At 40.1% G+C, this 23,533-nt stretch overlaps 1 protein-coding gene across 7 annotated transcripts in view; it reads left to right on the forward strand.

Annotated features, from left to right (window-relative positions):
* The window catches only part of LOC131739428 (NACHT, LRR and PYD domains-containing protein 3-like), a 110,195-nt gene that overhangs the window by 15,966 nt on the left and 70,696 nt on the right, over positions 1 to 23,533 (forward strand). For 3 of the 7 annotated variants that reach the window (XM_059033397.1, XM_059033395.1, XM_059033393.1), the window contains exons 3-9: positions 3,878 to 3,919; positions 4,294 to 4,335; positions 9,139 to 9,255; positions 9,874 to 9,915; positions 11,051 to 11,090; positions 14,554 to 14,712; positions 17,613 to 17,786. In XM_059033397.1, the coding sequence (XP_058889380.1) occupies positions 3,878 to 3,919; positions 4,294 to 4,335; positions 9,139 to 9,255; positions 9,874 to 9,915; positions 11,051 to 11,090; positions 14,554 to 14,712; positions 17,613 to 17,786 (616 nt within the window). The other 4 variants (XM_059033394.1, XM_059033399.1, XM_059033398.1 and 1 more) reach the window with 4 other exon arrangements.

A 23,533-nucleotide genomic window follows, 5' to 3' on the forward strand; every position in this document is an offset into this window, starting at 1 on the left:
TTGTTTCACTGATCTACACAACATCATCTACACTTTCAACGTGAAAGAACAATTATAGAAATATTCAAAAAGTAATTAAAAAAACAAAAAGTCTTGATTGCATAAGTCTTCACACCCCTTGAGTCAATACTTGGTGCAAGCCCCGTTTGCAGCAATAACAGCCATGAGTCGTTTTGGATAAGTGTCTACCAACTTAGCACAGCAGGATGGAGCAGTTTTTGCCCATTCTTCTTGGCAGAATAGCTCAAGCTCTTTCAAGTTGGCTGGGGATCGTCTGTGGACTGCTGTCTTCAAGTCTTGCCACAGATCTTCTATAGGATTCAGGTCTGGGCTTTGACTAGGCCACTCGAGGACATTCACTTTCTTCTTGCTGAGCCACTCCATTGTTGCTTTTGCTTTGTGCTTAGGATCATTGTCCTGCTGAAAGGTGAATCTTCTCCCCAGTCCCAGGTCTCTGGCAGACTGGAACAGGTTTTCCTCCAGGATCTGCCTGTACTTTGCACCATCCGTCTTTCCCTCGATCTTCACAAGCCTCCCTGTCCCCGCTGCTGCAAAGCATCCCCAAAACATAATGCTGCCACCACCATGCTTTAATGTAGGGATGGTGTTAGCAGGGTGATGTGCCGTGTTTGGTTTACGCCACACATATCGCTTAGCATTGAGACCAAAAAGTTCCACTTTGGTCTCATCAGACCACAAAACCTTCTCCCACATGCGTGCAGTGTCTAAGTGTTTCTTTGCAAAAGCTATGCGGCACATTGTATGGCTTTTTTTCAGCAGTGGCTTCCTTCTTGCCACCCTCCCATACAGGCCATGTTTGTGGAGTACTCTTGAAATTGGGGAAAATGTTGACTGTTCAACAATCTCAGCCAGAGACCTCTAGTTCTTTTAAAGTAATCTTAGGCCTCACAGTGACCTCCCTCAGCAGTTTCCTTAAGCCACGGCGACTGACTTTGGAGGGACGGCCTGATCGAGGCAGTGTCTTGGTGGTGCCAAACTGTTTCCACTTTACAATGATGGACCTGACAGTGCCCCAAGGGATATTGAAAGACATTGAAAGTTTCTTATAGCCTTCCCCCAATCTGTACCTTTCAATAACTTTATCCCGGAGTTCTTTTGGCAGCTCCTTGTTCGGCATGTTTTGCCATTTGTTTCAAATTCACTTCATACAACAGAAACAGCTTGATTCTTCATCCAGGAGTATTCGAATCAGTTGAACTACTGTGATTGGACACAGGTGGGCTCTATTTAACTTATGTGCCTTGTTACAGCAATTTGTTGTACCTGAGCTAATTTGGGTTTGTTATGACAAAGGGTGTGAATGCTTATGCAATCAAGACTTTTTTTGTTTTTTTATTTTTAATTACTTTTTGAATATTTCTATAATTGTTCTTTCACGTTGAAAGTGTAGATGATGTTGTGTAGATCAGTGAAACAAACTTCTACTTTAATGCATTTTGAATTGTATTTTTTAGGCAGCAGAATGTGAAAAATGTTCAAGGGTGTGAAGACTTCTGCACACACACCAAGCGTACAAAACATTAGGAACACCTTCCTAATATTGAGTTGCACCCCCTTTTGCCCTCAGAACAGCCTCAATTCGTCGGGGCATGGACTCTACAAGGTGTCGAAAGCTTTCCACAGGGATGCTGGCCCATGTTGACTCCAATGCTTCCCACAGTTGTGTCAAGTTGGCTGGTAGTGGATCTCTACTCCGAATAGCTTGTTCCATCTCATCCCACAGATGCTCAATTGGATTGAGACCTGGTGACTGGGCAGGCCACTGCAGTAAGCTGAATTCACTGTCATGTTCGTGGAACCATTCCTGGACAATCCGAGCCTTGTGGCATGGGGCATTATCCTACTGCAAAAATCCATTAGCAGATGGATACACTGCTGCCATGAAGGGATGCACCTGATTGGCAATGATGTTCAGATATCCTGTGGCATTCAAACGTTGCTCCACTTTTATCAAGGGGCCCAATGTGTGCCATGAAAACACACCCCACACCATCACACCACCACCACCAGCCTGCAATGTTGACACGCGGCCTGATGGATGCATGTACTCGTGTGGTTTTCTCCATACCCTAGTCCTCCCATCAGCGTGAAACAGCAGGAACCGGGATTCATCAGACCAGGCCATGTTTTTCCAATCCTCCAGTGTTTTCGTTACTTAGCCCACTGCAACTGCAGTTTCTTGTGTTTTGCTGAAAGAAGTGGAACTCTGTTAGGTCGTCGGCTGCCATACCCCATTCGTGTCAAGGTACGACGAGTTGTGCATTCTTTTATGGGTCTTTCAGCACCAATGTTGTACTGGACTGTCAGTTGACTAACTGTAGCCCGTCTGTTGCTCTGCACAATTCGTGTCAGCCTCTTTTGGCCTCTTTCATCAATGAGCCGTTTTCGACCACTAGCCTGCCATTGGCTGGATGTCCCTTGATACACACGGGAAACTGTTGAGCATGAAAAACCCAGCAGCGTTGCAGTTCTTGACACACTCAAACCGGCACGCCTGGCACCTACTACCATACCCCGTTCAAAGGCACTTAAATCTTTTGTCTTGCCCATTTACTCTCTGAATGGCACACATACACAATCCATGTCTCAATTATGTCAAGGCTTAAAAATCCTTCTTTAACCTGTCTCCCCTTCATCTACACAGATTGAAGTGGATTTAACAGGTTACATCAATAAGGGGTCATAGCTTTCACCTGGATTCACCTCGTCAGTCTATTTCATGGAAAGAGCAGGTGTTCCTAATGATTTGTACACTCAGTGAGTACAAAACATTAGGAACATCGTATCTCAGCTTCTGGTCACATGTATAAATGTCTTGCCACCAGAAGCCTCGATTACAGGCTGATTAGGCACACTTTCGTGTAGTTTATTCCTTATATTATTATTCAACAAAGTGCTCTAATGTCTCGTTTGTATGAGAATCCGTTTTTCTCAGGGTTTTTAATGCTGCACCATGTAAGAAAAAAAGTTTAAAAAAAGCTAGTCCAGCCGTTTTGGTTTTAGAATTTTAGGATGTGTTGCGCAGGTGAAATTTATAAGGTAAGTTATAAATTTTAAATTTGAATTTATGATGTAATATTCTGTTCTAACCAGGGTAATACCAATTCAATAGCAGTTACAGTGGTTTGCAGAAGTATTCACCCCCCTGCAAAGTTTTCACATTTTGTTGGCACCTGAGCATACTCCACGACGCTTTCAAATTAGACTTTACATGTAGAATCTACACAAACTACTCCGCATTGGTAAAGTAAAAAATGCATATAGAATATAAATAAGTATGATTTACAGAGAAAAACAGATTAATCTAGTTGCATAAGTATTCAACTCCTTTGCTACTGCAGCCCTAGATCAGCTCAGGTGCAAATGTTTTGTTTGAAAGGTCACAAAATGAAATGGTTTCAGTCTGTGTGTACTCAAAGTGGTTTAACTTGAAGACAATTTCCCTCAGGTATATAAAGACTTTCAAGCTGCACCTCACATAGTGTTCCAACAAAGCAACCATGAAGACCAAGGAGCTTTCGAAACAAGTCAGGGATGAAGTGGTAGAGAGGCACCGAGCAGGAGAAGGGTACAAGAACATTTGAAAAGCAGGCATTAAGAAGTGGAAGATGCATCATACCACCCAGACACTACCCAGATCAGATCGCCCTCCCAAACTGAGCAGCCGGGGGAGGGGGAGGGGGAGAGGGAGAGGGGGGAATGGGAAACCACGTCCCCCAAGAGGACTGTGCACAGGGGGCTGCTTATTCAGGCTGTAGAGACAGACCGTTTACTGTCAAACAGTGGGGGGGTGTAAGCTTTTTATCTTGTTTCCAGTATGATTGTAGTAAAATGTTTGTTCACTCTCTCCTTCCAGCAAGAGACAAGAGAAAGAAAAGTGATCATGACGACGAACCAGGTAGGAGGGGAAGGGGAGAGGGAGGAGGATGGGGGAGAGAGGGAGGAGAAGGGAGGTGGGAACAGGGAACAGGAACCCGCTTCCTCCAAGGGGACTGTGCACAGGAGGCTGCTTATTCAAGATGAAAAAAAAGAGAGGAGGAGAGAGGAGGGGGAGGGGGAAGTGAGAGGGGGGAGGGGGAACAGGAACCCGCTTCCCCTCCGAGGGGACTGTGCACAGGGGGCTGCTTATTCAAGATGAAAAAAGCAGGTGACTGAAGATTCCAGGAGGCTGTAGAGACGGACAGTTTATTGTCAAACAGTAGGGGGAAAAAAACTTTTAATCTTGTTTCCAGTACGATTGTAGTAAAATGTTTGTTCACTCTCTCCTTCCAGCAAGAAACAAGAGAAAGAAAAGTGGTCATGAAGACGAACCAGGTGAGAGAGATAGGAGGGAGGGGAGGGATTTATTTGAACTGGTTTTTACCTTTTCATGGGCCTTCAAAGAAGTGCTGCTTTAAATACCTGCTGAATTTTGTAAAAAAAATAAATGCCAGAAGCCCTAATTATAATTGTATATGTCTCTATTGATACAGTAGGTGAGCAGCACACAGCTCTGCATTATAATTTTTCAACTACTCTGTAAATATGTCAGTTAAAAACCTATCAAGTGATTTATTCACAAGATAAAATATGAGTGAATGGGATCAGCCCTGGGGGTCAATTACAGCAGAATTGTTTGCTGAAATTACAATTCCAATGCTATTTGGTTCAATTAAAATGACACTTTCACTTAAGCTGCAGTAATTACACTAAAAAGTAACCCAAACCACATTAACATGTTTATTGTAAATAAGCAAGCAGTAAAGCACAGGTACAAATAGACAAACACACTAGAGAACTTTTAAAAAACAAAACGAATGGGGTCACCAGAAGAGGATGAAACACCAGAATAATGATAGAATGACAAATACATACATAATTGAACTGTATAATCAATCGATTATATGGTACAGTTACTATTGCAATTATCCAGGTGTGCCAAGGTTTAATTACAATTACAGTGATTTCAAAACAGTATTATTATTATTATTATTATTATTATTATTATTATTATTTTTATTTATTTCTTAGCAGACGCCCTTATCCAGGGCGACTTACAATCGTAAGCAAATACATTTCAAGTGTTACAATACAAGTAATACAATAAGAGCAAGAAATACAATAACTTTTGTTCAAGTGTGACAAACCACAATTCAATAATACAGCAGATAATAGTGATAGTTACATAAGGATATGATTAAATAGTGATAGTTACATAAGGATATGATTAAATACAAAATACTACAGATTAAACACTTGGCAGATTACAGTATCCTGTTCCCAGACACAAAACAATAACCTCACCAGGCCCGCGCACATATACACAGAAAAAAACAAGCAAATGTGGAAGCTTCACCAAACGAGTGGTGACCTGGGGCCTGTTGCACAAAAAAACTCTTACGTCTAAGACTTAGTTTAAGTCCAGTAAAATTGGTCTAATGTAAGACCTTGAAGTCTGTTGCACAAAGCAAAACTTCATAGGTCTAACGCAAGACTGGTCTTAAGCTACTGTTGCTAAGCAATGAAGACCGGTCTGTTTGGGTCTGTTTGGGGGAAAAAAATGGCTGAGTGCAAAGTGAAGAAAACAAATTTTAGCTAGAAAAATTGTACTAGAAGTAATTATTCAAAAAAGAAATAATACTGGGGAGGTTAGGGGTGTCATTACAAAATTCTGACAAAAATAAAGCCTGGCAAAGAAGAAATGACTGAACGGGTAAATGCCATCAACACAGCTGTAAATCGTACCGGAAATGACATTTAAAAAAAATGAAAAATCTGCTGGCTGAGGCCAAAAAAAATATACAAAAAAGAAACCAGAAACTGGAGGCGGCCCTTTTGAAAAACCTTCCCAGTTGTCTTCTTTAATACTTGATATTTATGGGATTTATTATGACAGTGATAGTACAGCAGGTACATTAAAAATAAGTATATATTTTCAAATGTCATTTAATACAAAATGTATTCAATCGGTAGTATTCTTATATTCAAAGATCCACTGTTCTGGTGGAGGTCTTATGGGGGGAAAAGAAAAAATTCTGGTAATCCACACAATTAAGAATATTAACATTGTTTAGGTAAATACATACAATAAATACATAAATAAACTTCAACTTTTTTTTTTTATTATGGAACCGTGCAGTGAAATTGTATACACGATCGTGTCTAAAGCCCGCTGCACACAGCCCGACTCAAGCCATCCCAACTCATCTCATCTGAGTTTGCACAGATTCTGCGATCAGTTGTGCTCAGTTTTGGTTTGACGTCACAGTTGAGTTTTTCCCAACTGGGTGTCACACACTGCTAAGACTGAATTAGACGGACCACAACTGGATCCTGGCGATTACTATGTATGCAGATTTAATTAATACTGCCCTGTACACATTTTTGTATTAACTTAGCCCAACATAGCGACCCTCATATTATGCATGGCATCATATGCTGATTAGATGGCGGAGACAGCGCTGCGAGGCAAGCAGAAGCGCTTAGCCTATTAATTAATTGACCATTTACACCGTGCAAATGTTTCAGGCAGTGTTTGACTTTTTGTATAGCTTGTCTACTACACTTTAGCCTGTGGTAAATAAAATCCAACCTGTTGATTTTTTTATTTGACTTTGGTGGGGGTTTTTTTTCTCAGCGTGTGGATCTAGGGGCTTGTGATTTGTGACCTATTGGAGATAGACACACCGGTTACTTCTGTTTTAGCGCAGTAAGAAAATATAGGCTGCCAGTAGATTGATAATAAAAAGGTAAATTGATCATTTACCTTTGATTAGTAAACGCCTAAAAAAACCTATTCAAATGTGCACATATCTGATATTTCTGAATTCAGGACACTCAGAGCAATTCAAGACTAATGTATTTTTACCTGTGGAACTAAAGCTGGCAATATTCCGCCATCTTGTGACAAGTTACATGACAAGCTACGTCACTTACACCTGCCTTACCATTGGTTGACACCCTTATGACTAATCAGTCTCAGTCAGTCTTGGTCGGCAACCGCTGCACACAGACAGACTGATCACATCCGAACAAAACTGCGTCTGAAAAAGATTCAACATGTTGAATCTTCAAATCTGAAGACATCCCGACTGAAATCTGCATAATCTTGGTTTTAAGGGCACGCACTGATACGATCATCCAGATTCTGTACGGCCAGTTGAGATGAGATGAGTCGGGGCGGCTTGAGTCGGGCTGTGTGCGACGGGCTTAACCTGCTTAATTTTTTTGGAGGATGCAACATCGACAATGGATAATTACAAAACATATGACATGGTTTATTTAGATTTCCACAAACCTTTTGACAAAGTCCCACATAAAAGATTAGTTCTCAAACTGAACGCAGTAGGGATTCAAGGAAATGCATGCACATGGATTAGGGAGTGGTTAACATGTAGAAAACAGAAAGTACTGATTAGAGGAGAAACCTCAAAATGGAGCGAGGTAACCAGTGGTGTACCACGGGGATCAGTTTTAGGTCCTCTGCTATTCCTAATCTACATTTAATGACTTAGATTCTGGTATAGTAAGCAAACTTGTTAAATTTGCAAACAACACAAAAATAGGGGGAGTGGCAAACACTGTTGCAGCAGCAAAGGTCATTCAAAATGATCTAGACAGCATTCAGAACTGGGCAGACACATGGCAAATGACATTTAATAGAGAAGTGTAAAGTACTGCACGCAGGCAATAAAAATGTGCATTATAAATATCATATGGGAGATACTGAAATTGAAGAAGGGAACTATGAAAAAGACCTAGAAGTTTATGTTGACTCGGAAATGTCTTCATCTAGACAATGTGGGGAAGCTATAAAAAAGGCCAACAAGATGCTCGGATATATTGTGAGAAGTGTTGAATTTAAATCAAGGGAAGTAATGTTAAAACTTTACAATGCATTAGTAAGACCTCACCTTGAATATTGTGTTCAGGTCACCTCACTACAAAAAGGATGTTGCTGCCCTAGAAAGAGTGCAAAGAACAGCGACCAGAATTATTCTGGGTTTAAAAGGCATGTCATATGCAGACAGGCTAAAAGAATTTAATCTATTCAGTCTTGAACAAAGAAGACTACGCGGTGATCTGATTCAAGCATTCAAAATCCTAAAAGGTATAGACAATGTCGACCCAGGGGACTTTTTTGACCTGAAAAAAGAAACAAGGACCAGGGGTCACAAATGGAGATTAGATAAAGGGTCATTCAGAACAGAAAATAGGAGGCACTTTTTTACACAGAGAATTGTGAGGGTCTGGAACCAACTCCCCAGTAATGTTGTTGAAGCTGACACCCTGGGATCCTTCAAGAAGCTGCTTGATGAGATTCTGGGATCAATAAGCTACTAACAACCAAACAAGCAAGATGGGCCGAATGGCCTCCTCTTGTTTGTAAACTTCCTTATGTTCTTAACTCTTTCAGTTCTTTCAAATAAGACAAGACCTCAAAATTACCACAATATAGCATACACTCTAATAGCATACACTCTAATAGCGTACACTCTAATAGCGTACACACTAATAGCGTACACTCTAATAGCGTACACTCTAATAGCCTACATACTAATAGCCTACACACTAATAGCATACACTCTAATAGCATACACACTAATAGCATACACACTAATAGCATACACTCTAATAGCCTACATACTAATAGCATACACACTAATAGCATACACACTAATAGCATACATCCAATTGAATAAATGTGATTGCTGCATGCTAACCGTAAAAAAAAAGAGCATGAAACTGCAGTGCGCAAATAAAAACAAAAGCATAGAAAACGTGTGCCCTTTTTACACACAATATAGTATCCCAAAGCTCTACAATAAAACATATAGAGACCATACAGACATCACAGATCACAGCAGTAAAAACAAGCAATACAATGCATACAATTAAAAAAGAAAGAAATCCATTAATCAGACAGAATAGCAGGTCACAAATAAAAAATGAACACAGCAAAATGAATGTATTTTGTCAGCCAATTGCCGCCCCCTTCAGGCCAGCACCCTGTGTGGCCGCACTGCTTGCACCCCCAGAACAAAATAGAACAGAATAGAATCAAACCATTTGAAATGGTCACAGTATGTCAATATAAATGTCACATCTTAATCTCTTTTGTCTTGTTTATATGAACAGACTCCCCTGGTCAGTCGTCCATTTCATACTCTGCTGAGAATAGGTCCATCATAGTGGCTCCACATTTGCAAGGACACAGCATTGACAATGTCCTTATTAACGTCAACGTCGGTAATGGTAAATGCATGTCAACATGGAGGAGGGGGGAAGGGGTGGGGGAAAAGGAAGGAGGTGGAGAAGGGGGAAGGGGGGAAAAAGGGGAAGGGGGGAGGAGGAGGAGGGAAGGGTGGAGGAGGAGGGAAGGGACAGGGAAAAGGGGGGGAGAAGGAGGGTGAATGGGGGAAGGGAAGGGGGAGAAGGAGGGTGAATGGGGAAGGGGAAGGGGGGAGAAGAGAACGGGGTGGGGAAGGGGAGGAGAGGGGAGGGGAGGAGAAGAAAGGAGAGGGGGGAGAAGGAAGGGGGGAGGAGGGAAGGGGTGGAGGAGAAGAAAGGGGAGGGGAGGAGAAGAAAGGGGAGGGGGGAGAAGGAACAGGGAGGAGGGAAGGGGGTGGAGGAGAAGAAAGGGGAGGGGGGAGAAGGAACGGGGGAGGAGGGTAGGGGGTGGAGGAGAAGAGGGGGAAAAAGGGGGGAAGGGGGAGAGGTGCTTATTCAAGATGAGAAAAAGCAGGCTTCTAAAAGCAGGCTGTAGAGACAGACAGTTTATTGTCAAACAGTGGGGGGGAAAAAATAAAAAAAGCTTTTTATCTTGTTTCCAGTACGATTGTAGTAAAATGTTTGTTCACTCTCTCCTTCCAGAAAGAGACGAGAGAAAGAAAAGTGATCATGACAACAAACCAGGTGAGAGAGAGGAGAGGGAGGAGGGGAGGGATTTATTTGAACCGCTTTTTACCTGTTTCATGGGCCTTCAAATAAGTACAGATAAATACCTGCCGAATTTTGTAAAAAAGTAAATGCCGGAAACCCTAATTATAATTGTATAAGTATCTCCATTGATACAGTAAGAGAGCAGCACACAGCTCTGCATTAGAACTCCATTGATACAGTAGGAGAGCAGCACACAGCCCTGCATTAGAACTCCATTGATACAGTAGGAGAGCAGCACACAGCTCTGCATTAGAACTCCATTGATACAGTAGGAGAGCAGCACACAGCTCTGCATTAGAACTCCATTGATACAGTAGGTGAGCAGCACACAGCTCTGTATTAGAACTCCATTGATACAGTAGGAGAGCAGCACACAGCTCTGCATTAGAACTCCATTGATACAGTAGGTGAGCAGCACACAGCCCTGCATTAGAACTCCATTGATACAGTAGGAGAGCAGCACACAGCTCTGCATTAGAACTCCATTGATACAGTAGGTGAGCAGCACACAGCTCTGCATTAGAGCTCCATTGATACAGTAGGAGAGCAGCACACAGCCCTGCATTAGAACTCCATTGATTACAGTAGGTGAGCAGCACACAGCTCTGCATTATAATTTCCCTATCAAGTGATTTATTTACATGATAAAATATGAGTGAATGGGATCAGACCTGGGGGTCAATTACAGCAGAATTGTTTGCTGAATTTACAATTCCAATGCTATTTGGTTCAGTTAAAATGACACTTTCACTTAAGCTGCAGTAATTACACTAATCAGTAACATAAACAACCACACACACGGTGAATAAACAAATACAATTAGTTTTTGCATGTTATTTTTCATTTTGTGCATGTTATGTAATAATGTGGTGTTTTATTATAAAGCTGAATCTCTACTTTATATAGTTGAATAGAACAATTAGAAATTTAGAAACTTTTTGCCCAAATACTTTCGTGTGCATGCGTGTGTGTCTGTGTGTCAGTGTGTGTGTCTGACAGTGTGTGCACGTGTGTGCGTGCGTGCGTGTGTATATCTATATAACATTGTTTTGCTGGAACGGTCTACACCACACAATTATTCATTCTGACATTTCTGTTTATCTTTCAGCACTGGAAGAGCCAGACTCGAACAAAAGAAAGATAAGTAGGTATTATACCATGTTATTGTTACATATATTTAAAAGCACTGTAATTCTGCAAAATCATTAGACTTGCATTCATGTAAGTGGATTGAATGTTTTTCATAATTATAATGAAAACTTCACATTTGAATGCAGACCGCAGAATTATATAGAAGAATATAAATGAAACTGGAGAAACTACAAAAAGAACTCCCCTGAATCAGTAACAATGTCACACTTGTATTATAGTCTAGAAATCCATCCCTCTCACACCTACCACACTCTTGTACTTTTTGGAAATGGTGGTATCCGGAATATAGTATCTGTACCTACTAATAAAATAATACCCTAATGCATATTGTAAAAACTCAAAACATAATTAACAATTCCATTTAATGAGCTGAGATGCCAATTCATTCCATTAAACATGCATTTACCATGGTTCTCCATATATTAAAATAATGCTTTACCATACCTCTCTGGAATTTACAATGCTTTAATGTCTTACCAGGCATTCACTAGGCTTTGATACTTTGCTACTCTTTTACTGTGGTAGAAATGTGATTCTTCAGATTAGTTGCAGTTAGATTTTGGGGTGGGAATACCCATTCATCAGTAAGTGGTATTGATGTTTTTTATGCTGAAAGAGTTTGTTTTGTAACAATATGAAAGATTTAATAAAACTTTTACAATTTTGCAGTTTGTCAACAAAATTACAAAAAAGAAGTAGAAAAAAAATATGGAAAAATGAAAGACTACAATTCCCTAACAGGGGAATGGGTGGATTTTAATAAAAGATACACAAAGCTGCTCATCCTCAGAAGACACCCGAAGTTAAAGGAAAGGGAAGATGAGCTGAAATCAAGAGGACATCTGGAGTGGAGAAAGAAATATAAAAGCGATGAAGCCATGTGCATTCAAGTGAAAGATGTATTTGCTCCAGATGAAAATGGAGAAATACCAACAACTGTTGTACTCCAAGGACCAGCAGGAATTGGAAAAACATTCACAGTTAACAAAATCATGTTTGACTGGGCATCAAAGAACATCTTCCAGGACACGTTTGATTATGTTTTTCATTTTGACTTTAGAAAGCTCAATACAAAAGGTGACGTTAGCTTGATCGAATTGCTCTCCGACCAGTACAGTGATTTAAATCTTAAGGAAATACTAGCTTGTCCAGAAAAACTCCTTTTCTTGATGGATGGTTTTGATGAATGGAAGTTTCCTTTGGATCAAGATGAGGGTGGAGATGAGCGTACAAAACAGCCAGTTGCAATCACAGTCAATCGGCTTCTTAAAAGGAAAATTCTTTCCAAATCTACCCTGTTAATCACAACAAGGCCTTCCTCTTTAGAAACTCTTGAAACAAGTGTGACTCTGCAACGCTTTGCAGATCTTCTTGGGTTTTCAGAGCATGAAATACAGGAATATGTGTCTAAGTATTTTCAAACCAAGGAGCAAGCTGAACAAGCCCTAAACTACATCAAAGAAAATGAATCTGTGTCGACTCTGTGTTTTGTTCCAGTTGTCTGTTGGATTGTTTGTGAAGTAATAAAACAGAGCATTGCTTGTGGAGAAGAACTTAACAGGAACTTGAAAACAGCCACCCAAGTTTTTGTTCACTTTGTAATTACCCTATGCAGACACCATGGTAACAATTCACCATCGGATATCATTCACAAGCTTGGCCCACTGGCTTTGGGAGGAGTCAGGAAACAGCAATTTTTATTTCAGAAAGAAGAACTGGAAAAGCTTATTTCCAGTCCAGTTCAAGGTGTATCTGCATTTCTCAGCAAAATACAGTTTAAGCAGGGCCTTAGCTGTGGATCTGCATACCATTTTCTGCATTTAAGTATCCAAGAGCTATTTGCTGCCATGTTTTGTGTTTCAGGCATGTCTGATGAAGAAATAAATACCTTGCTCAATGACTCCCTTCATAACAGATGTCTCTTAAATGTAGTTCAATTCATGTTTGGGCTTGCAAACAAGAACATACAAGCGTTGATCCCAGGCAGTAATCTACTACCTTTTTGTACATAAACAATAATAAGCACATTTGCACAACTGCATAAAATGTACACAGTTCTATCTCAGCCAGATTTCAGTGTTTTAAGATTCCAAGCACAAGCTTTTGTCAGACAGCAGCCACCTTGAGCTTACCAAGCATACACATTGGCTACGTTTACAAAGACTGTTGGCATCCAGAATGGATGTCATCTTACCATAATCATTCCGGAATGGATGTGCTGTGGGTCAGAATGCATCAAATTCATGGAACAAATTGAAGAAGCATCATCTTACTGACTCCCTTATCTCATGTAATCCCATTGCAAGTTCATCTATATACACTGTACATTTTGTACATATAAATTATAAATGCAATATACAAATTGATATACATACCTTCAGTGTGGCTGATACATCACTGATATCTCAGCAACAAACTGAGCTCTCTGTTTAGATCAATCCCCTGTTGAAAAATATTTAAAGAAAAATACTTCTTATAATAGTCATTTTATCTTTTCTTTAAAAAATAATTGATTGAAGTGAATTGAATCGTACATCTTTGAGCAGACACAATTTTATGAAGTTCATATTCCAACGATGGTGGAGATGTGTGATGGACCAAAGGAAAAGAATGTTAGAGAAAGCAAAGGCCAGTGGATTACAGCTGCTCAGTCATTATGGATTCAAACAAAACAAAAAACAATCTTAACCGATAAGAAATCTATAAGCTGCTTTTTTCAGTTACATTGATTGAAGAATGATAGCATGGTAACAGGCAAGTGTCACTGAATCCCTTTGTTGAAAATTTTAATGAAAATACTTTTCTTATAGTAATTCTAGTAGTATATCCTTTTATTCTTACTTTTAAAATGAATTGATTTGAAGTTAAGATTTGTACATCTTTTATCAAACACATTTTTCATGAAGTTCATATTAGTGTAGTAATGATGATGGTCACATTGCTGAATAACCAAATAAAAAAAAAAAAAAAAAACAAAGCACACCTTAACTTACATAGTTAAAAAAATATGCTATGAGGGAATCTTAATAGAAACATTTAACAAATAAATAAATGTAACCATCCTTGAAGATGTAAAATACAGAGATGATCAGTAGAGCTCTGCAGTTACTTCTGCTGCAAACCCAGATGCCCTCCGATTAGGTAATCAGAATTGGAAAGTGTCTGTAATATCATTCTAAAATCTTAAATTCCATTGTGAATACCCTTTTTAATGCAATGCACTTTTAATTATTGATACATGCTTAAGATGCGTGATATCAAATATTACCACAGCCCCTCCTAATTACCATGAAATGACACTCACTGGGATGACACTTAGAGGTTTCTTGTAAACCTGTGTCAAAATAAAAAAGGACAGGGTCAAGGAATCTTTTTTCATGAATTCTATAATCATAGCGTGCTCCCTTTTATTTTCATTGTAAATCTAGCCATTGTTAACCACACTCTATTTCATTATAGAATTAACTCCAGTCACCTCACCAAAGACACAGTAATGGACTTCTGTCAGATGCTTTCTACACACCCCTGCCGGGTATCCTTGGGTCTGGATATAAAGATGACAAAAGAAGGGCTGACATTGTCCTGTTTCACATGTGTTGAAATGGTTGGCGAGGAAGGGTAAGAACATTCATTGAAATTGTTATTATCTTTTAATCATTTAGCAGATGTTTTTATCCAAAGTGACTTACAGAAATTAAACAAATATGAAATACAAAAAAGTTAGTCAATAAAAAAATGCAAACACATGTATACAATATATACAAAATAACAAACAATAAAGGAAAATATAAAAAGATAAGTAAATAGGAGTTTACAAATAAAGGTTGAATAAGTGAGTTTTGAGAAGACGGTGGAAAGCAGTAAAAGATTGAACAGTCCTGAGGTTCACCGGGAGCTGGTTCCACCACTGGGGGATAAGGGAAGAGAAGGAGCGGCACAAGAGGAAGGAGAGCAAAGAGATACAGAGAGAAATAACAGATGAAAAGACATAGTAAACAAAAAAACAAATGAAGAATTATAAACATTAAACACACGACAAACTAACTAATAAAATAAAGAACACCTGAGAACAGCCAGGGTCCTTCTTCGAAGTCTTTACTCGAATGCCGCACTCGCTGCCTCTCACACCGGCAGGGGAGATGAAACAGTAACAATCCTTGATGGGAGGCTGCAGAAACAGGTGTGTGATGAACGCAGGTGAAAGCAACAGAGTCCAGCAATGCGCTGTGACGTGCAGAGAATGTTTACAAAGTTGTTATTGTTTGAAGGAGAGTTGAAAAAGAAACAAAACAATAATAAATAAACAAAAAAAAATAAAAGCACTCTTTTTATAAAGTTGTGTGTAAAATATCCTTATGTCTATTTTAAGCCAAGTAGGACACAGGATGTGCAGTAACAGTGATATTGATGCCAGTATCCAGTATTGTAATATTGATGCCGTTTCCACACTGGCACTTGAGAGAGGTGTTGAGTGCCTTCTGAACACAAGCTGATTTGTTCACACTAATCTTAATGCCCCTTTGAGTGCGACTGACTACTGGACTAACTAATCCACCTCCTGGGGTAGTTTTGAGTTCCCATTCATTACTACCAGAGTAATTTTACCCCACATTAGTGTGTGTAAACAAAGTAAGCCATAATTAAAAAAACAATGTGAGTTATGTTTTTGATTGCCCATGTGTCATGCACTTAACAATGTGCTTTACACATTCACAGATCAAGCACTGCCCTGGTCAGCTCCAGGTTGTGTTCATTAGTGTAAATGCAGTTGTTATGTAAGCAGTAAGGCAGGACAGGGTGTGTGATATGCTCTAATATCAGCACACATCGGGTGCGTTGCAACCGCCCGGGGTGTGGTGATGTTAGAGTGTATCACACACCCTAAAGTGCCTTATTGCGCTTATAAAATGGGTCAACTAACTAAATAGAAAAAAAAAAAGTCATTTTATTAAATATCCTTCTGCCTCTGCCTGACCTAAGAAAACATAGTCCCTTAAAAAAAAAAAGAAAGAACCCAAAAATGAATTAATTAAAAAATAAACATTTTACTGATTAAAAACAAGAAGCACTTTTTTTAGATGTTAAATTGAACATTGCGATTGAATTTGCAGTTTTGAAGATTCACAGATATCTGGTGTTTCTAATTATTTTTTTCAAATTTAGTACGGGCAGAGAGGATTGCCGGGGATGGAGTAAATGAAACCTCAGTTTTTCTTTATTTGATTCATTATAATTCTTGTGATTCTTGGTTTGTTCATTAAAATTTAAAGTGAAATATTCCTGGCCGTTTTCATCATAGTGAAGCACAAACGAGTCTGCTTTTAAATCACGCAGACTTTCTTTGCCACGTCTGGTCATATTTAGTTGCACATCAAACCAAACCTTTCTCACAAGACCTGCGTTTGTTTAAACCACCAAAAAAAATAATAATAGTACTTCCCCAGCAGTGTCAGGTGACAGTGCTGGTTTTTTTTTTAATCGTCCTTGTGATCCGGGGGTAGTGACAGGATGTATCCATGCCAGATTTGCAGTACCGCTTCACAGTGGCAACAAACATGTGTGTTTGCATTTTACTCGGTCGCTTCTCAAATTCACTTTACAGTTTATGACTGGACTGTTTGAAAAACGGTTAAGACCGGCTCGCAGGGTCACACAGCTTGAGATTGAATACTCCTGTCCATCTGAGCTACGGGCAGTGGCATAAAGCTCCCATAGCAAATTATTTAGATCAGACAGAGGAATTACTTTTGTAAGTCTCAATATTTCAGACTCCTCCAAAATCTCATCTAGAGTTCGGTTTCTCAAAACATCAAAATTGACACATCTCGTCAGTCATCTTTATTACGATTTTAAATATGGTTACAGTTTTTTTTAATTTCTTTTTTAATTCTAGTGGCGTATGGATATCTACCAGTGATTTGCCCCTTTTTGAAAATAAGTGCGGACCCATGGCGATATGCTGTAATCATCAGCACCCCCGTGTGACCTGTTTGACCAATCAGGATAGAGTATTTAATGACCCATTTTATAATTCGTAAACAGTTTACATACTTATATTCAACAGGTTTTTCTGCAGGTTTAGTTATTTTATTGGGTGAGGTTTTTTCACACTAATGAAGGGTAAACAGCTGTAATGTATTACAGTTAAATTGTCCATTGCGCAGTAGAATCAGCTTGAAGCAGGCAGTCTTATGCAGACGAATTCAGTTTTTAAAAATGAATAGTGGATTTATTAATGTGTTCCAGTGGTGGTTTGAGATTGTTTGTTATTAGAGTCAATTTCACACAGATCAAGACTTTCAGCCACTGTCTTCCAACAGCAATTTACCATATTTCATTTATAGTAAATGTTGGCGGCTGTATCAGACTACAAACGCAGTAACAATGTATCCATTTATCAAATGTGATTAGATCACAAATGGATGTACGGGGAAATTGTGTGATTATGTTGATTATCTCAATGAACAATGTGCAGTGAACAGAATGAGTTTATGAAATTTGACAACTTTTTCTTTCAGGTTATCAATTGACGGTGATCTCCCCGAAGATTTCATTTTGAACATCTGCACTTTGATTATTCCAAAATATATCTGTCCAAGTATTTCCGTCTGCAATTCTCATCTTACCAGCAACTTCATAGAAAAACTGTGTGGTGTTTTGAAAATGTCAACCATTGATCGCCAGTCTCCTAGGTAAATTGATTTTACTTAATTATTTTGAATCTAAATATACTGAATATGTGTCATGAATTTACAAACCAATTGGTGACAGAGACAACCAATATCATGCCTTTTGATGCCAGACTTAGGGGATACACTCTAGGTCAATTGCAATAAATTTGTGGATTTAGTACGCAGCTCCCTACTAAGTTGTGAAATGGCTAGTACGGTACAATCTCAGGATCATCCCCAGCTCTGTACTAAGTTAGTACCAATTGCAGTGAAAAAAGACGTGGAACAAAGTTCGGGCTCATCTGATTCCCAGCTTTATTATGGAGCACAGGACTAAGCTCTTTGTACAAAACATTAGGAACACCTTCCTAATATTGAGTTGCACCCCCTTTTGCCCTCAGAACAGCCTCAATTCGTCGGGGCATGGACTCTACAAGGTGTCGAAAGCATTCCACAGGGATGCTGGCCCATGTTGACTCCAATGCTTCCCACAGTTGTGTCAAGTTGGCTGGTAGTGGATCTCTACTCCGAATAGCTCGTTCCATCTCATCCCACAGATGCTCAATTGGATTGAGATCTGGTGACTGGGCAGGCCACTGCAGTAAGCTGAATTCACGGTCATGTTCGTGGAACCATTCCTGGACAATCCATTAGCAGATGGATACACTGCTGCCATGAAGGGATGCACCTGATTGGCAATGATGTTCAGATATCCTGTGGCATTCAAACATTGCTCCACTTTTATCAAGGGGCCCAGTGTGTGTCATGAAAACACACCCCACACCATCACACCACCACCACCAGCCTGCAATGTTGACACGCGGCATGATGGATCCATGTACTCATGTTGTTTTCTCCATACCCTAGTCCTCCCATCAGTGTGAAACAGCAGGAACCGAGATTCATCAGACCAGGCAATGTTTTTCCAATCCTCCAGTGTCCAGTGTTTTCGTTTTTTAGCCCACTGCAACCGCAGTTTCTTGTGTTTTGCTGAAAGAAGTGGAACTCTGTTAGGTCGTCGGCTGCCATACCCCATTCGTGTCAAGGTACGACAAGTTGTGCATTCTTTTGTGGTCTTTCGGCACCTATGTTGTACTGGACTGTCAGTTGACTAACTGTGTCCCGTCTGTTGCTCTGCACAATTCGTGTCAGCCTCCTTTGGCCTCTTTCATCTGGATGTTGGCTGGATGTCCTTTGGGTGGTGGACCATCCTTGATACACACGGGAAACTGGTGAGCGTGAAAAACCCAGCAGCGTTGCAGTTCTTGACATTCAAACCAGCACGCCTGGCACCTACTACCATACCCTGTTCAAAGGCACTTAAATCTTTTGTCTTGCCCATTTACCCTCTGAATGGCTGTGACAGGATGGCTGGGCTGTGACGTCAGGACAGATGCAGGAAGTAAAAATACTGACACCAAATACTGCAGTTTAAAATAAAGAGACACAGCAGCGCCGTTTTATTTAAATAATACAAACATAAAATAAAAGGTTTTAACAAAAAGACTTGCTCACAGAGCGAAAATAAAAGGTTTAAACAGAAACAAAATCACGAACACAAAATACACGATCAGGCTGGGCAATAGCCTTCACTGATCCTTTACGTTTTTTCTTTTAGTTTCGTTTTTCGCTCGCTCTCTCCGCTCTAACACCCACCCAGAGCGCAGAGAGCTGCAAGCTCATATGCAGGTGACCATCTCCCGATTTAGCAACACATTAATCACTTAATTCTGGAGATGGCCACCTTCTGCACGAGGTTTTTAATTTAATTATTCCTGGCAGAGGACGAGTACCCACTCTCGCCTCTGCCAGAACACACTTTAAATAAAACAATAAACAAACCCTTTGGCGCTTCGCTGACACAAATACATAATAAATAAATCATAACGATAATAATACTACAACAAAAATAATACCACACGGCTCCTCGCCGTCATAAATAATAAATACATAAATCACAAAAAAATACAAAGTAACACAGGGGCGGAGGGGGAAACCCCGTTCTAAAATAAACAAACCCTGTACAGGGCTGCTTGCCCTGTTACAGGCACACATACACAATCCATGTCTCAATTGTGTCAAGGCTTAAAAATTCTTCTTTTTGGGGCTCCCGAGTTGCGCATCCAGTAAAGGCGCTCCACGTGGAGTGCAGGATGCGCTCTATAGTCTGGACGTCACGAGTTTGAGTCCAGGCTATTCCACAGCCGACCATGGACGGGAGCTCCCAGGGGGCGGCGCACAATTGGCCGAGCGTCGCCCGGAGGGAGGGAGGGTTAGGTCAGCCAGGGTGTCCTCGGCTCACCGTGCACCAGCGACCCCTGTAGTCTGGCGGGGCGCCTGCGGGCTTGCCTGTAAGCTGCCCGAGAGCTGCGTTGTCCTCCAACGCTGTAGCTCTTGGGTGGCTGCATGGTGTGTCCGCAGTGTGCAGTGTTCGTCTTCGCCCTCCCGAGTCAGCGCAGTGGTGGTTGCGGTGAGCTGAGCTTAAAAAAATAATTGGCCATTTCAAATTGGGGAGAAAATAATAAAAAATAATTGGCAACGACTAAATTTATAAAAAAAAATAAAAAAAATAAAAAAATTCTTCTTTAACCTGTCTCCCCTTCATCTACACTGATTTTAGTGGATTTAACAGGTTACATCAATAAGGGATCATAGCTTTCACCTGGATTCACCTCGTCAGTCTATTTTCTTGAAAGAGCAGGTGTTCCTAATGTTTTGTACACTCAGTCTGTGTGTATATACACTACCAGTCAAAAGTTTTAGAACACCCCCATTTTTCCAGTTTTTATTGAAATTTAAGCAGTTCAAGTCCAGTGAATAACCTGAAATGGTACAAAGGTAAGCGGTAAACTGCCAGAGGTTAAAAAAAAAAAGTTTAGGTTACCAAAAACTGAAAAATAATGTACATTTCAGAGTTATACAAAAAGGCCTTTTTCAGGGAACAAGTAATGGGTTAACAACTTACAGCTGTTCTGCAGCAATGGAAGTAAATTAAGCCTTGAAAGTTGATGCTAACAATTCCTAGAGGTGTCCCAACTTTTGTTGATTACTTACAAACCCTCTGTCGGTATAAAAGCAGTGTTGGAACAGACTGTGTTACTACACCCTCTTAAGCATTATTTGGACAGTATTGTACTGCAGGAAGTAGTATATTGCTCTCATAATGGCGAGAAAAAGGCAATTAACAAAGGAAGACAGACAGACCATTATAACCCTTAAAAGTGTAGGTCTTTCCTTTAGAGAAATTGCAAAGAAAGCCAAGGTGTCAGTGAGTACGGTTTCCTACACCATCAAAAGGCACTTGGAAACTGGAGGAAACTCTGACAGGAAGAGGTCTGGCAGACCCAAAGCCACAACAGAATCAGAAGACAAGTTTCTGAGAGTCAACAGCTTGCTTGATAGGCGGCTGACAGGACAACAGCTTCAAGCACAGCTTAACACTGGTCGAAGTAAGCAAGTCTCAGTTTCAACTGTGAAGAGAAGACTTCGAGCTGCAGGTTTGACAGGTCGAGTGCCAGTAAGAAAGCCATTGCTAAGATGGCAAAATAAGAAAAAGAGGCTTGCCTGGGCCATGAAGCACCGCCAGTGGACTACTGAAGACTGGAAGAAGGTCTTATGGACTGATGAATCAAAATTTGAAATCTTCGGTTCATCACGCAGGGTTTTTGTATGCCGTCGAGTAGGCGAAAGGATGGTTCCTCGGTGTGTGACCAAACTGTCAAACATGGAGGAGAAAGCGTGATGGTCTGGGGCTCTTTTGCTGGATCCAGTGTCGGCGACTTGCACAGAGTGAGTGGCATCCTGAACCAGAACTGCTACCACAGCATTTTGCAGCGCCATGCAATACCCTCTAGTATACACCTAGTTGGTCAGGGGTTCATCCTACAGTAAGATAATGACCCAAAACATACCTCCAGGCTATGTCAGAACTACCTTAGAAGAAAAGAACAAGACGGTAGGCTTCAAATCATGGAATGGCCAGCACAGTCTCCAGACTTAAACCCCATCGAGCTGGTTTGGGATGAACTGGACAGAAGGGTGAAAGCAAAGCAACCTACAAGTGCAACACATTTGTGGGAACTTCTGCAACAGTGTTGGGAAGAACTTTCCGAACAATATTTGATGTCCATTGTAGAAAGAATGCCACGAGTGTGTTCGGCTGTTATATCTGCAAAAGGTGGCTACTTTGATGAGTCAAAAATTTAGATTAAATTTTGTTAAACAAAACGATTCCATGATTTCTTTTTTATCTCCAATTGTTTATTTGTTCTATGCTTTAATTTCAGAGTATATTGAGACATTAAACTGCGTAAATTTCAATAAAAACTGGAAAAATGGAGGTGTTCTAAAACTTTTGACCGGTAGTGTGTGTGTGTGTATGTGTATATATATATATATATATATATATATATATATATATATATATATATATATTCTCAGAAACCTAACAACCTAATAAAAAAAAAAGTAAGTTTGTGTATAAATACATTAACGTACGAAATTAAATGCCAAAACTGAACTGCATACAAATATTTTGACGTCTTCTTAAACCCAATTCATAGGTTTAATCCTAAAACACAACTAAAATAATTGAAGCGGTGTTAAGTCAAGACTTTTATTAGTGCTCATTATTTAATTCAGGTGTACAAACAGCGATAACGTCTGGATATTAATCGAGAAGACCGTACTCAGTGAGCGTACAAAACTCTCTCGTAGTCGGTAAACATCCTTACAAATGTCTACTGAGGATGTAGATGAAGGCAATGAACCTCTATAAAGAGGAGCAGCTTGTTAAAGGCCATTAAATACATGATAATTAATAATTACATGATACGGTGTTGTGATGAAGGCAGGCAGGCAGGTGTCAAGCAGGTAGGGAGATGGTAGGTAGGCAGCTAGCGAACATCGATCTCCAAGAAACACAGGTTCTTATTTATTTAAAAAGTGGGATTGTCTCACAGTTCCACCAATTTTTGAAGCCATATTCAAATGAGCTAATCATCTTGTTCGATAGGTCAATTCTCCACAATAGACTCACTCAAAATCACCTAGGTAAATGATTGGCAGGTTAGAAGTAGGGCGTTCCTACCTCCTTGAAGTCATAAATCTATCAATTAATACTTCCAAGTGAAGTTGAAACTTGACAAAATACATACAGTGCCTTGAAAAAGTCTTCACACCCTTGAACATTGTTCACATTCTGCTGCCTAAAAAATACAATTCAAAATGCATTAAAGTAGGAGTTTGTTTCACTGATCTGCACAACATCATCTACACTTTCAATGTGAAAGAACAATTATAGAAATATTCACAAAGTAATTAAAAATAAAAAAATAAAAAGTCTTGATTGCATAAGTCTTCACACCCCTTGAGTCAATACTTGGTGCAAGCCCCTTTTGCAGCAATAACAGCCATGAGTCGTTTTGGGTAAGTGTCTACCAACTTAGCACAGTGGGATAGAGCAGTTTTTGCCCATTCTTCTTGGCAGAATAACTCAAGCTCTTTCAAGTTAGCTGGGGATCGTCTGTGGACTGCAGTCTTCAAGTCTTGCCACAGACCTTCTATAGGATTCAGGTCTGGGCTTTGACTAGGCCACTCGAGGACATTCACTTTCTTCTTGCTGAGCCACTCCATTGTTGCTTTTGCTTTGTGCTTAGGATCATTGTCCAGCTGAAAGGTGAATCTTCTCCCCAGTCCCAGGTCTCTGGCAGACTGGAACAGGTTTTCCTCCAGGATCTGCCTGTACTTTGCACCATCCGTCTTTCCCT

This window comes from Acipenser ruthenus, chromosome 11 (assembly GCF_902713425.1).
Source record: "Acipenser ruthenus chromosome 11, fAciRut3.2 maternal haplotype, whole genome shotgun sequence".
NCBI lineage: Eukaryota > Metazoa > Chordata > Actinopteri > Acipenseriformes > Acipenseridae > Acipenser > Acipenser ruthenus.